Source organism: Ips typographus, linkage group LG5 (genome assembly GCF_016097725.1).
Source record: "Ips typographus isolate SLU linkage group LG5, UJ_Ityp_2.0, whole genome shotgun sequence".
Classification (NCBI taxonomy): Eukaryota; Metazoa; Arthropoda; class Insecta; order Coleoptera; family Curculionidae; genus Ips; species Ips typographus.
Genome location: NC_138426.1, coordinates 7,328,501 through 7,342,561, shown reverse-complemented (window position 1 = coordinate 7,342,561; position 14,061 = coordinate 7,328,501). Strand labels below are relative to the sequence as shown.

The following is a 14,061-nucleotide window of genomic DNA, read 5'->3' as shown; positions in this document are numbered from 1 at the left end:
CAAGGATAGAACATAAAACAACTCTGTGAAGTTCGGTACAGATGGCGTTGATCGAAAAATTTTTGAATGTAGGTAGGGTAATCCCCTGGCTAAAACTTGTTGCCAACTGTTATTTGTTGCTAAACAATGAAACACTCTTCATATACATATACGTGTATATTTAAATTTTCTTATAATAACAAATAAAAATTAATAATCCAAATAAATCAACCACATACACCTAATAAAAGCAAACGTTTATTACCGTCAAGTCCCAACTAAAGAACAATATATCACAAATAAGGCTTTTTTTTTCAGTTTTGGAAACCAATAAGAAAACACTAACCTCACTTTTACATTGGACTCGTAGTGGGGTCGGGGAGGGGAGGGGGGAGTGAAAGGTAAATGCCAAACCACCTCATACACCCAATTCGTACCTTTTATATTATTTACGTATAGTAAAATAAGTCTTTGCGCTTGTCCTTAAAAATCCATTATATAGGTCACTTTATACATTGTTTTTGGCGATTTTGGGTAAGGTAAGTCCGCGAAATTCACTCTAAATCGGTTGCTGTTGTTCCTGTTGCAAAAACCGTTGCAACCTGAAAAAAAGTTTGTTCAGAATGAATCGGGAAGATTGCCAAAATAGACATTGTCAAAAATCTGATATCAGGATAATGAAACTACACACTTTGGCAACGTTGTCAATCAAAGCAAACATTAATTTATGTCAAATTTGCTACCTTCTCCGTCTCAGTTCTTCATCTGACGTCGCTGTTGCGCTCTCTTCCGCGTCCACGCCGTTCGTCTCAGTCAACAGGGGTGCGGCCTTGCCATTGGCCGATTTTGTAGCGGCGTCCTCGTTTTGCTGCGACTCGTCGCCACCGTTGCTGCTATTGGCAACACCGGGCCCCGGGTTGGAAAATGGCGGATTGCCCGTTGCGCCCGAAGGTCCCGGCTGTGACGTCACCACCGGATTGGGCGGTGCCGACACGCTAGCGGCAACGCTGTACTGTTGCATCATTTGGACGGCGGCGTCTAGAAGAGTCTGACAACGTTGCACAGTTAGGCTAATTGTTTGTTAACAACTATTCTAACATCACAATTGAATCAATCAATTTTTTAGGGTCACGTGACTGGTTTATTTAATTACGCAACATTTACAAGTTTTAACTGCATTACTTGCGGTCACGTGACTGCTTTAATACTTTAATTTCAGTTCTGTCATTAGTATCGATATCTGTCAAATAGACAGACGTAAAAAATTTTCAATGCCTGCCTATTCACGGTAATTCGGTACAAACGAATGCACCCGGTGTTTTCACATCCCTAAAGTTTAAGTCCGCCCCAGCCCTAGTGGCAATGACGTCATAATTTTGTCCTTCCTTTTCTAATACTTGTGAAGTGACTGAGACGTACTGAATCGAAGCAGGCGCTGTCTACGACGCCATATTAATTTTGATTTTTTGACGTTTAGTGTCAGTTTTCGCGAGTTTTTCGTTTTGTTGGAATTTAGTGGTTTTGTGTGGTTGTATTTGTAATTTTGATATTTTCGGTCACGGAAAATGCGCAAACATTCCAGTGAGTGCAAACAGCAGCATTTTTGGGTTGATAAAGCATTTTGAGGTAGAAAAAGAAGTGAACAAACGTCTGTTACCCTTAGGATCCGTTTTTGATGTAAGTAATTATGTTATTTTCATTAGCATTGTATTTACGATGCATTTTAGTGTGTTTTATACGTTAAATGGACGGTGTTAATTAACCTTAAAACATATTGATGTCATGTTGTCAAATGTAATAATAATAATATAATTAATTTCTGCACTAACAAATCAGTCGATGCAGAAAAAATAGTTGTTTTGCACCATATGTCTGTTGTAAACATAAAAAAATCCTGACAACTAGGCTCCATTCGTTTTGACGCTTCATGGAGTGCAGAGTAAATCTGCCGTCACAATGACGTAATTTGACATGAATGAATTTCAAAATGACGTCACAATTAATGCACATACCTGGATGTTACGTAAGCACTGAATTCGAGCTTCGATATGTTGTCGTTCGTTTCCTTCCAAGTTTCGTAACTCTTCCTCGGTCAAGGCGGCTAGATTTGTCGGGGGCATGGGCGGGGGAGCCATAAAAGGCATAGGAAATGGAAAAGGGGGGAATGCAAATGGCGGAGGTAAATGAGCGGTACCTGCAAGTAATTTTTAGTAAATACGCTGGTGACTGAAGTGATTTACACCGCACCTGGTGGAACAGGACCAGCAGCGCCACCTTGCGGAACTTCAACTTGTGGCCCATTAGGCTGAGCGGCATTGCCCACTGGATTAATCTACAACCAAAAACAAACTTGCAGCGCCATCTAGTGCCTAAACAACCCATCGTCTTACCGGAGGCTGATTGAACATTTGAAAGGGATTCGGGCCGGCTGGTGCAAACATGTTAAGAAACTGATTTTGGGGGGCGGGGCCTTGAGCTCGGGGAACGTTGTTATTGGTCGCGGTAGGAGTTCGTAAAATGTCCAACCGACAAGTGGGACAGGTTTGTTGGCGTTGAAACCAGGACCTCAAACATGACGTGTGGAAAATGTGATTGCAGGGCAACTTTTTGGACGCCGTCACCATTTCTTCGCGACAAATTATGCACACGTTGTCGGCCGCTGCCAATTCCTCGGGCGTGGCATCCGGGTAAAGTGTGTTCATGTTGTGAATAGCCCTCCTTGACAGAATCACGTCGCTGAACGCTTTTTTGAAGTTTCTTATAGTGTAGTACATGGGGCGGAACGCAAACAGTGGCAAAGTGTAGATTGTAACCTGCAATCCTAAATTTTACACCAAATTCCTTCAGGTCACAACCAATCTTACCATAATCGCTACAAAAGCCACATATAAAATCACTTTAATCAACCCCATGACAAGTTCGGTGTAGAGCAAAAAAACAGCCTTATTATCCCAAGGAGTTTCACTGTTTAAATCAACCGAATGCAATGCATATTTGATACCAATATTAATCACTACAGTGATTAAAACTGCATATTCAAAACCAAACACCAGTTGAACTGATGCTCCTTTAGTAACAGTTGATTGATATGCATGAGCTATAAAGTGCAAGTCTAAAGCTCCAAGCACCAGCAATAAACTTAACACTCTAATATGAAAGAGCCAGCTGATAACAGGACTTCTTTCCATCTAAATACAACCACAAATCATTAAAAAACTACAAAACTGTATGGTAACTTACATAGTCAACTCGGTCTTCTGCTAGCCAGTGAAACGATTTGAGAAACAGAAGTAGTGTAAACAAAGCCACAAACTTGGGAGTGAAATCATCCCTAAACACTGTAAAAGCTAGACAGGTCTCAGTGATGGCATACCAGGACCGTTCCATCAAGTGCTAAGTAAAAAACACTCAAATCAACAACCACAACACACTGTATAGTAACACAAACCTCAAACTCAGTAGTTCTGAGCTGTCCAAAGAATATCTTTCGCATTAGCTTCCCCAAAATCCACACACCAATCAAAGCTTGTATGTAAATCACCTGTAAAAAGGAGAGTTTAGTTGGTCCTTAAGGACTGAAACTAGGGCAACTTACGGCCATACTAGGATTGGATTTGGTGATGTAAACCACTGAAGGATAGAACTGTTTCTTCTGGTAATAGGCGTTCGCCACCACTACGGCGGTCAGCAAAAAGCTGACAAACGATATGGCCAAGAACCGCATCTTGTCTTAGTTCACATCTGCTAGAATCCGAATATTGTTTGTTAAATTACGTGTTTATCTTTCGCTTTTTTCCAGTAGGAACTTCTAGTCTAGTCTGTTTTGTAGTGTTGTTTTTATTTGGAAGTTGACATTTTACTGGACTATCAAATGTCAAATGGGTGACATTGACGGTTGAACTGTGTGAGTGTGAGTGAGATAGCGCATTTAAAATGCGGCCCCCTTACGGCTGATTAGTGAAGTAGTCGCGTGGACGATTCTGATTGGTCCACAACACAACAATTAGAGACTTGAATTAAAACACTTTAAAAAATTGACAAAAATGTATTTAAAAAAATTGTAATAAAAATCAGTTTAAGCTTAAATGACAACAACAACAATAACTCTATTCACAATGTTCTGGAAAGAACCATTTTGTACCACCATCATTTTCTAACCCAGAGCCCCTCAACCGAGCTCCATAAAACAGACACCGCCTCCTTGGCGATCAACTCAACAAACAACAAGAGCCAGGTTTGCTTCATTTCTTGTGTGAAAAGGCATTTGAGGGGTTGGGTCAGCGCGAAAGGGCGATGGACTTCTCGCCCACGGTTCTACTAACGCCACATCCCATCTTATTCCTGTAGGCCTAAAGCGAGCGGGACACCTACATCTCATGCACAGCACTTGAAGCCGCACAATTCCTGCATGGTTTTCCCTGCGTGGTTTACAGAAACCGTCATGTTCCAACAGGTAGCACACTTGCTGGCAGACTTTTCTTTCAGTCAGACCGCGGAACTGCATTCTTTGAAATAGGCGCAGCCTGGCCCAGTGGTAATCCTTGAACGTCATCTCAGGATCAGACCTGGTGTAGCTGGACATGGTCATATCTTTGAGCATCTTACACTCGTCGTAAAGATCGTGACTTAGCGTTCTGTGAAAGGAAAATAATTAGTAATTTTTTGGAAAAGGTAATAAGTACTTACAAGGCAAGAAAAAAGTTTTTGACTGTATAATCTTCAGGGCTAAAATCGGCCCTTGTAAAAAACTGAAATACATTGGCCAGGTGGTATTTGTCGCACAGGGCTCCACATGGGTCACTCTTGAAGAACTCGACGATGAATTCGTGATCTTTTAATTGTTAAAAATTAATTTATAAAGTTAAAATCTTTGGAAATGTGAACTTACCAATTAATTCTAGAAAACACTTCTTATGCTCTCTGAAGTGCATTTTACGGCTAGCTGCTGGCGACAAAGTCCTTGTCTGTAGTGGAATTTGTTGCTTTTTGTTCGTTTTTCTGTTCAAATATTTCAGGGACGAATTTTGTAAACAAATCCACCGGATGTACGGTTAGTTGCCTATTTAATATTTCGGCTACCAGACCAAGGTCACGTGACAGGGTGTTGTGGAATGTAAGAGCAGTCACATGACTACAGTTTTAATGCAACTCAAGGACGTTGTTTGACAGTGTTGCCAACTCAAAAATTTTCCACAAGATTTACAATAAATGACGACCTCTAAACGAAAAAATAACTATTTTCAAAGAAAACACTACTATTTTAATTGAGTTATTATTAAATCAGTTCTAAAATAACGTTCTAAAATCTTCAATACTCTTAACCACTACAAAAATCAGTTACACTTGTCAACGCTGTAACTGTTCCGCATGTTGTTACGTCATCAGATTACAAATCGTAATTAACCTAACCTACAATTTTTTTTGTGATTGTGGTGGCAAAAAATACACAACAATTGATATAATTTCGAGTTAAAACCTTAAGACATGGCAACCCGAACGCAAATCTTAAGCCTATACAAATCGTTGATGCGCGAATCGCAGAAATTCGCTGCCTACAATTTCCGGTAAGTTTTCACTGAAAAATCCACTTTTTTTTGAGTTTTTCTTTGAGTAGCAGTTACGCGGTACGACGGGTCCGGGACGCTTTCAAACAACACAAACTCGAAACCGATCCGGACAATTTAAAAAAATTAGTATCGGAGGCCTACGAAAATTTGGAGGTTATTAAACGTCAGGTTAGTGCTTATCACCTAAAACAGTGATTTTACATTATCTTGAGTGCAAACAATCAGGTGCTTCACGCTGACTATTAATATTCTAGGCGGTAATCAGTCGGATGTATCAAGCAGACAAACTAGTGATTGAAAATGTCCCAAAAACTAGAAGTTAGTGAAGGTGACACTTGAGTGGGGGACCTAGACCAACCTTAAGGGCATCAGAGGCTGCTGTGAGAGATTAGCGAGATTACACTGAAGGCAAATAATAGCCCAATTCGAATCTCTGGTTTGAATAGACATTAATGCTGATTTGTGTTGTGTATGTTGCCTATTTGTATTTACCCTTTAATTTTGGTTATTTTTAAGGGTGTTTGAGCCACAAATTTGTTATTCTATATTAAAGCACACTCATTATATTGTTTTTAGTTTGACCTTGCATTTTAATAATTTGACTTGTAAACTGAACTCTGAAGCCAAACTCCATTTTGTTGTTAACTGACAGTTGACATTTGAGGGGCAGTGACAGATAGTGTTTGTCAGCCATTAATGGCTTATTTATTTGATTTTAGTGAAATATCCAGATTTATAAGCATCAGTTTGGATAGTTTCAGATCTCATGTGAGAAACAGCACTTAGAACAAGGTTCTGGCGGCTTCAAAGTTCCAAGGTAAGTGGCAGACATTTTGTAATAATAACAAGAACTGACAATATTCAAGGAATTTACTTTCTTAAAACTCTAAATAAAGCTGGATGTACAAAAAAGTAATAAATTAATACAGAGCGACTAAAATACAAAATAAAGTCTATAAAAATTTGTAAAAAATCAAAAATAGGATTTTTTTATACAAAAATGTACAAAACTCAACTAGGAATGTATAATTATTTATATGTAGAGCGTAAATGGCACCGTTATTTTACAACTGAGTTTCGTGCCTATACGGCCTCCTCAAGGGCCTAACTAAAGCAGTCGGTAAGGGGTTACTGTCCGACTCTTCGTCGGCGCTGTCCACGTCCCCATCGCTGCTATTGGTCGACGCGACCGGTTGAATTGGGCGTCCCATTTTTTGTCTGTAACCCAATGACGTAACTGCCAACCCCCTCCTAACTGTACACCACCACACATACCTGCGGTAATACTTAAACTCCCTGGGTAAGGTGTAGGAGCGCGGTAACGACAATTGACTCTCCAAATCTGAGCCGGCTGGGAGATGGACGGGACCGTTGTTGGCCACTCCCACAATTTCTGGGTCCACTTGCTGTTGTCCGTTATTAAGGGCCCCACTGCTACCTGCGCAGTCGCAATATAAATAGCGGGGCGTTAGTAGCAGTTCTGGGGTACGGTTACGTGGGGCTCTGGGCGGAGGTCTCCTGTTCAGGTTCACCCCGTAACTGGCTAGATTGTTCAGCGAGGCTAAACTTAACAGTTGAGGTTCCACGTGCTTTTTGGCGCGCGGGATTGGTTGACGGTCGTCGAAATCGGCACTTTCAGGACCCACCAGTTTACCTTGTTTGATTTCTTCTTCGATTATCTTCAACTCGGCTAGTTGCTTCTGTTTCTTCTCTTGCAATTTCTGGTGGATGTTTACTCGAGATCCGACACTGCTGCCTGAAAACTTAAAACCTTTAATAAACCCACTCACCTTAAGTGTGTAATCATACCCTCGTTTTCACTACTGGACGGTAGGGGGCGTCTCCAGAATGGCACCGTCATGGGAGTCATGTTACTGTTATTACCACTAGGGGGCGGTGGCACAAACGTGGTGGGTTTCTTTTTTTTCCTGTACAGGGCGGAGCCCGAGTTGGGTCCCATATAACCCCCGAATCGGCAGTTAAAAACGCCTGATGTGCCTGAAGGGGCCGCCGGTTTCTCCATGAGCCTCCGCACGTGGAAAAACCGGTAATAAAGCAACATAAAGGCGATCCCCACAAAAAATAGGGCCACAGTCAGGATGGGTACTGGGGAAGAAAAGAAAAACAGAACGTGGTTGTCCACTTACAGCACAAACTCACCCAACTCCCATTTTTCGGGGCGGAAGCTCCAGGTTGCCGCCAGCCAGGCCCCGACAAGAAGACAGTTCTCCAGCAACATAACCACATAGAAAATAGCCATGGTACGTCCATGGGGTTTACCTTGAAGGTTAATGTAAGCCAAGACGTAGACAGCGGCCACTAAGGCGCACAACCAAAGCCGACGGCCTCTCTGACCGTGAAAAGGACTGCGGGGGCTTAGCAGCCATAGAAACATGCAGGACCAGTGAAGTGCTAGCACCTAAACACCTCATTACAACCCTCGAATAACAAAAAGTGTAAATAAACACAAACCAAAAAAATCCAGGCGTGATAAGTGGCCGCGTAAGCGGACAGTGCCAAAGCTCGAGAGGTTATGGTGCCTCCGCGCCATAACAACTGAGACACCACCCCCAACCACGTTAAAACTAGTCTATCCACACTTTGTACATGTTTACTAAACGAGGCCAAAGACCAGCAGACTGAAAACAGCGATAGACACGCCGAAACCGTCACCAGGTCATTGGGAACTCCCTGACTGTGTTCAGGGTCTAAAACAGTAAAACACAGCATTTTAAGCTATTTCAGCTATGAAAGCAACAAACCGGCTAAGATGCTGAGCTGCAGCAGCAACATTGGGGCCGCCTGTAGGAACCCATGCACCACCCTCAATATGCACAAGTCACGCACCTCCTGTTTGACAGTTGCCAAGTGCACGGGTACCATCAGACGTGCGTATCTCCACAACATGCCCATTTGCAGGCAATGTAACACTATCACTATGACTTTAGCTATGTCCAGGGGTTTTTTCTTACAGTACCTACAGTACCACACAAAATGAAGGTGCTTTTCAAGTTAAATCAAATATTTCAACTTACCATTTTAAAGACAAAATCTGTGTGACTAGCATGGTAAGGAGTATAACAGAAAGACACTGAGCAAATGGAGCGGTAAGACCTCGATCATACAGGGCATAGACAACTAGCAGATCAAAAACGAGATCACAAAAGTAAGCGGCTAGCGATACTACGTTAAACAGCAGATCGCATAGCGGCAAAAACTCTGCCATGTCTCTTGGTAATCATTGCATTCTGAAAAAACCACAAAATAGGGCTCATTTGTTTTTGGTGTAGATTTTTAAATTTTACAGTAAAAAATCAAATTACTAGTTTTAAAATGAAAAAAATATGAGTGGAACTCCATGGGGATCGTATGCGCCTCCGGGGGAGGCTGCATTCCACTTAAAAATTTATGTAGTTTACCTACTTGTTTAGCAATACTTGGCTGGACGATTGCCCACATTCCTAACCTCCTTTCATTTTTATCCGCGATTTATTCATTGCCAACGGGGCTCGGGCTGCTCCTACTGACGGCACTGCATTTTAAGGGGGCCACACACGAAACGAGGCTGCGCCCTCAGTCACCAAACTACTAATTAAACCTGGGAAATGAGGAAATTCCAGAAAAATATTATGATTGTGGACCAAGCCTTTCAACTGTCAAATAGTGCAGGGCGACAGCTACGTTGCCACATGTTTGCTAAATATTTCAGGGTACCGTAAATTTTTCAAACATTTTGGTCTAAAACAGCGTTAATTACCGGTTTATAAATTTTTGAGTTTCTTATTTAGTCTTTGACCTGAAAGTATGACTTGAAATATAAACAACTAAGGTAATAGTGTAGTACAACCAGTATTGACATTTTGTGTTGTTGGGGATTGTAAGGAAGTAGTGGCAACGTTGCTTGCGGAATAGCAAACCCCGCAAACCCGGTTGACCGTGGAATGCGCCAAACCGCCATTATTGATTTTTTGTTGTTTCTGTCTTTCTTCAAATAGGCTTTTAAATTGCGATAGATCACAATCCGTGTTTACCTAACCTGCGCCTGTGTAACCGTCTCTCTCGTTGCCTTGATGACATACGTGCAAGACAGAGATAGGTAAAATTAGTAGAGTGGGTCACTGACAGTTCCAGCGTAATTAACCAATTGAGGTTAGAAACGTTGTTTTTGTTTACTAATACAATTTTTAAAAACAGTTTAAAGCCCCAAAACACTCAATGGACCTGAAGGGATGGTTGAAAGAGAAAATTAAACAGCTCGAGGGTAAGTTAATTCCCTAAACTGTCAAACCGGAATGTTAACCATAGACAATCAGAAGAAAACCCTATGACCCCTGAGCGTTCCCTACAAATTGAGGATGAAGAATACCAAAAGCTGTTAAAACAACAGGGCAAGCTCCCTACTGCAACAACTAAGGGTATACCAAAGTTTTTCAAGCCCTTACCAGGACCAAATGAGCCCCTAAAACAAAAACTAAGAGAAGAAAGCTGGTCAAACTTGTTGAGCCGCAAAACACAACAATTACTAGACAGAAATGAATTAAACGACCTCTGGAACTTATTAAACAAACACCAGACTAGTCAGACATCTGAAGAGCCAATGATCACATACACAGACTACCAGGTAGGTGTAATTTGCACTGTTTAAGTGTTGTGTAACACTTGGTGTACTTGAAGAAAGTGGCTGGACTGGTTGCTCCTAAGGTTAAACCCTACTTTAAGCCTAGTGTGTTTGCTAGACTGCAAAATGGCGACCCTCAGGGCAGAATTTTGATTGTTTCCCTATTTAATTATGTTATGCGTAAAGTGTGGCTTGACCAGACTAGAATAGGATTGTCTGTATACGACAGCACTGGGCAGGGTAACTTAGTATTAAAGCTGTGATGGTTGGGTTTAAAGTTGTTTTTTCCTCAGGGTATTTAACAGAAACTGAGTTGGAAAACTATATTGCTGAGTTGCTTCCCAGTCTTTACCAACTTGACGGACTGGAAAAGTCATTTCACAGTTTTTACTTGTGTACTGCTGTGAGGAAGTTTCTGTTTTTTCTTGACCCTATCAGAGCTAATAGAGTTGGTATAATTTGTAGTGTTGTGTGGAGGTTTGACTGGTTGCTTGTAGGTGCGTATTCTTGACATTCTGGCCTCTTCTTTCCTGGATGATTTGCTTGAATTGAGAGAGGATATCAGTAAAGAGCAACAAGAGAAAAACTGGTTTAGTGCTCCTTCAGCTTTAAGAATTTATGGTTAGTCACTATTTGAAGGTTTTAACGGTGTAGCGGTACATGTAGATTGTAGGTCATTATTTAAACCTGGACAAAGACCATAATGGCATGTTGAGCAAAACTGAATTGGCTAGTTACGGCTCAGGCACTCTCACCAAACCGTTCCTAGATCGGGTTTTCCAAACTTGCCTCACCTACGGCGGCGAAATGGACTATAAAACCTACCTAGACCTGGTGCTGGCATTGGAGAACCGCTCCGAACCGCAAGCGTTGGCTTTCCTGTTTAAAATCCTGGATATCAAAGAGTGCGGCTATTTGGACGCGTTTGCGCTAAATTACTTCTTCAGAGCCATTCAGGAACAAATGAAGGCGCACGGTACTGAACAACCGGTACTGTTCTGCGACGTCAAAGACGAACTGTTTGATATGGTGCGTCCCAAGGATCCGGAACGGATCACGTTACCGGATTTGCTGACTTGCGGCCAAGGCGAGACTTTTGTCAGTATTTTAATTGAGTTTCACGGTTTTTGGGCGTACGAGCATCGCGAAGCTACTTCAGCAGAACCCTCTGAAGGCATTTGATTATTTTATGTTAGTTTCAATAAATATTATTACGTCATTCCAAGATTACGTCATGTGATCTTGTGTGTCAACAATTTGAGATCTGTCAAAAACCTTTAAACCAACCAGTCAAAGGCAAATTAAATTATCAATAGGCAGACAAAATTAAAACTACATTACTACCAGGTAGGGATGGGAAAACACCAGGTGCATTTGTTGCACTAAATTACCGTAAATATGCACCGGGTCCATTCTTTAATAATCGCTTATTGACATTTGACACCTGACTCATCTCTGTCAAAGTTCAAAGTTGCTTTGTTTTCAAATTTTAAAACTAAAAAATTTTTGTTGATGACATTTTCCTGGTCACATGACTGTTTTTGACAGGTGTCAATTTAACTTTCCAGTGTTGCCAGGTGCAATTTTACATTGTCACGATCACGTGACGTGTTTTTACAATTTCATTTTTTTCAACTGTTTAAATGTAATTTACAGTTTTTTCAATGTTAAAGATGATATTTTCCTGGTCACATGACTGTTTTTGACAGGTGTCAATTTAACTTTCCAGTGTTGCCAGGTGCAATTTTATATTGTCACGATCACGTGACGTGTTTTTACAATTTCAGCTTTCCCAACTGTTTAAGTGTAATTTACAGACCTTTCGAGGTAAAAGACGCCATTTTACGGGTCACGTGACTGTTATTGACAAGTTTCAACTTAACTTTACAGTGTTGCCAAGTGAAATTTTAAATTTTCAGGATTACAGAACGTGTTTTTACAATTTCAGCTTTCCCAACTGTGTAAGTGTAATTTACAGACCTTTCGAGGTTACAGACGCCATTTTACGGGTCACGTGACTGATGTTGACAAGTTTCAACTTAACGTTCCAGTGTTGCCAAGTGCAATTTTAAATTTTCACGATTACAGAACGTGTTTTTACAATTTCAGCTTTCCCAACTGTGTAAGTGTAATTTACCGACTTTTTGAGGTTAAACCCGACATTTCTGAGTCACGTGACTGTCGTTGACAAGTTTTAGCTTAACTTTACAGTGTTGACGGCTGCAAATTTAAATTGTCATAATCACATAACCCGCCTGAAAGCAGAAAGTTTTTTCAATGTTAAAGATGGCATTTTCCTGGTCACATGACTGTTTTTGACAGGTGTCAATTTAACTTTACAGTGTTGCCAGGTGCGATTTTAAATTGTCACGATCACGTGACGTGTTTTTACAATTTCACTTTTTTCAACTGTTTAAATGTAATTTACAGTTTTTTCAATGTTAAAGATGACAGTTTCCGGCTCACGTGACTGTTTTTCGGTGTCAATTTAACTTTACAGTGTTGCCAGCTGCGAATTTAAATTGTCACGATCACGTGCTTTTACAATTTTAGCGTTTTCGACTGTTTAAATGTAATTTACAGACTTTTCAAGGTTAAAGATGATATTTTCCGTTTAAAAATCATTCAAACTCATCTAAAATAATGCAGTTTTGACCTTGAAAATTATCTCAGACGTCAAATTTGAAATTAAAAAAAATTCAATCACGTGACTAATGAATACAGTTTTAAAATTGAAATTTCTCTGTGACATCAAATTAAATCTGTCAAAGTTTAAATGGATACACACATTGAGTTGAAAAACTATTAAAACAGTCACGTGACCCTGACAAATACAATTTTAAACGTGAAAATGTTGTTGAACGTCAAATTTGAAAGTCAGTACAAACAGTCAGGTGAACCTGAAAAAATTTTAATTTGAAATTGTCAAAGTTCAACTGTCAAAAGGATGAAAAATTTGATGTTTTAAAAATAGTCAAAACAGTCACGTGACCCTAAGAAAAAATTGAATTTGCAACTGTCAAAGTTCAACTGTCAAAAGGATGAAAAATTTGATGTTTTAAAAATAGTCAAAACAGTCACGTAACCCTAAGAAAAAATTGAATTTGCAACTGTCAAAGTTCAAATGTTAATAAGATAAAACAATTGATGCGACACACTGACTCGAGCTGTTACTAAAAACCTCTTCATTTGACAATTGACATGTGAATGCACCCGGTGCAATTAATATTCACTATCCCATCCCTAGTATAGGAACTTAAGTGCAATTTTGTCCCTGGATAGTTCTAGGAAGGGCTTAATTGCGTATTTATTATGGCAGCAGGTGTCCCCTGCTTTTACCCTCAGCGACCTTGAGCCACGCAAGGGCCTTAAATACGAGGCGGTTCCGTAAAGTAGTCCGTACCGAACATGCCCGTACGAAAATAAACGTCACGCAGTTGCCCTACAAGGAAAAGTTCAATGAACGGTCGTTGCCGCGTTCTTCCACGTTATCTTCTTCTTCTTCTTCTTCTTCTGGTCAGCGCGAGTGTAATATTTTTTTTGGCAGCAAGAGATTTTAATAACATTTCTTCGGCGCGTGGGGTGCAACGTCGACCGGAAACTAATTTAAAAGTCAAACGATATATTTTTTTTGTATGTATATGGGAACCCTATAATAGGACAGGTTTTGAATATGGATGTGGTTCAAGGTGAAAGGTTCCCGGTTCCGTTTTATTTTCCTCTATTTTGGCGTGTCACCCATTTTTGTGTTGCTAGGACGGAAAATACGGTACCGTTGTACTTTCTCTCTTTCTCTATACACGCACATTAACCGTCCAATTAATGCGCAAACATCCAAGGGTGCGGCTGAAAGTTTTAATGTCACTGTCAAAAATGCATGGCCGCCTTGTTCACGCG

The 14,061-nt window shown here is 40.6% G+C and overlaps 5 protein-coding genes across 8 annotated transcripts; 2 read left to right on the top strand and 3 right to left on the bottom strand.

Moving 5' to 3' along the window:
* Nucleotides 1-141: 141 nt before the first annotated feature.
* Nucleotides 142-3,826, bottom strand: sip3 (septin interacting protein 3). The gene is made up of 9 exons (XM_081980081.1): nucleotides 3,575-3,826; nucleotides 3,428-3,520; nucleotides 3,220-3,372; nucleotides 2,844-3,167; nucleotides 2,370-2,792; nucleotides 2,227-2,311; nucleotides 1,992-2,173; nucleotides 723-1,027; nucleotides 142-581 (listed from the first exon to the last, which is right to left on the bottom strand). Exons 1-9 carry the CDS (start codon nucleotides 3,701-3,703, stop codon nucleotides 539-541), a joined length of 1,737 nt encoding a protein of 578 aa, XP_081836207.1. The 5' UTR covers nucleotides 3,704-3,826; the 3' UTR covers nucleotides 142-538.
* LOC145729369 (serine/threonine-protein phosphatase 2A regulatory subunit B'' subunit gamma-like) lies at nucleotides 1,638-11,383 on the top strand. 4 transcript variants are annotated; one of them, XM_081980096.1, is made up of 8 exons: nucleotides 1,638-1,656; nucleotides 6,302-6,363; nucleotides 9,741-9,807; nucleotides 9,860-10,167; nucleotides 10,221-10,404; nucleotides 10,458-10,612; nucleotides 10,662-10,785; nucleotides 10,838-11,383. In XM_081980096.1, exons 3-8 carry the CDS (start codon nucleotides 9,762-9,764, stop codon nucleotides 11,344-11,346), a joined length of 1,326 nt encoding a protein of 441 aa, XP_081836222.1. In that variant the 5' UTR covers nucleotides 1,638-1,656; nucleotides 6,302-6,363; nucleotides 9,741-9,761; the 3' UTR covers nucleotides 11,347-11,383. The 4 variants fall into 4 exon arrangements, with proteins under 4 accessions (XP_081836222.1, XP_081836223.1, XP_081836221.1 ...); XM_081980097.1 differs by lacking the exon at nucleotides 1,638-1,656 and having other exon boundaries at nucleotides 6,213-6,363; nucleotides 9,863-10,167; XM_081980095.1 differs by lacking the exon at nucleotides 1,638-1,656 and having other exon boundaries at nucleotides 6,214-6,363.
* Nucleotides 4,005-5,011, bottom strand: LOC145729384 (speedy protein C-like). The gene is made up of 3 exons (XM_081980124.1): nucleotides 4,868-5,011; nucleotides 4,666-4,810; nucleotides 4,005-4,613 (listed from the first exon to the last, which is right to left on the bottom strand). The coding sequence occupies exons 1-3, from the start codon at nucleotides 4,908-4,910 to the stop codon at nucleotides 4,193-4,195; spliced, it is 609 nt and encodes a 202-aa protein (XP_081836250.1). The 5' UTR covers nucleotides 4,911-5,011; the 3' UTR covers nucleotides 4,005-4,192.
* Nucleotides 5,211-6,127, top strand: bcn92 (LYR motif-containing protein bcn92). Its single transcript, XM_081980130.1, has 3 exons — nucleotides 5,211-5,543; nucleotides 5,594-5,714; nucleotides 5,801-6,127. Exons 1-3 carry the CDS (start codon nucleotides 5,464-5,466, stop codon nucleotides 5,867-5,869), a joined length of 270 nt encoding a protein of 89 aa, XP_081836256.1. The 5' UTR covers nucleotides 5,211-5,463; the 3' UTR covers nucleotides 5,870-6,127.
* On the bottom strand, nucleotides 6,399-9,236 carry LOC145729358 (XK-related protein 8-like). Its single transcript, XM_081980079.1, has 8 exons — nucleotides 8,970-9,236; nucleotides 8,582-8,794; nucleotides 8,309-8,523; nucleotides 8,019-8,254; nucleotides 7,707-7,965; nucleotides 7,356-7,652; nucleotides 6,822-7,302; nucleotides 6,399-6,764 (listed from the first exon to the last, which is right to left on the bottom strand). The coding sequence occupies exons 2-8, from the start codon at nucleotides 8,770-8,772 to the stop codon at nucleotides 6,611-6,613; spliced, it is 1,833 nt and encodes a 610-aa protein (XP_081836205.1). The 5' UTR covers nucleotides 8,773-8,794; nucleotides 8,970-9,236; the 3' UTR covers nucleotides 6,399-6,610.
* Nucleotides 11,384-14,061: the final 2,678 nt, after the last annotated feature.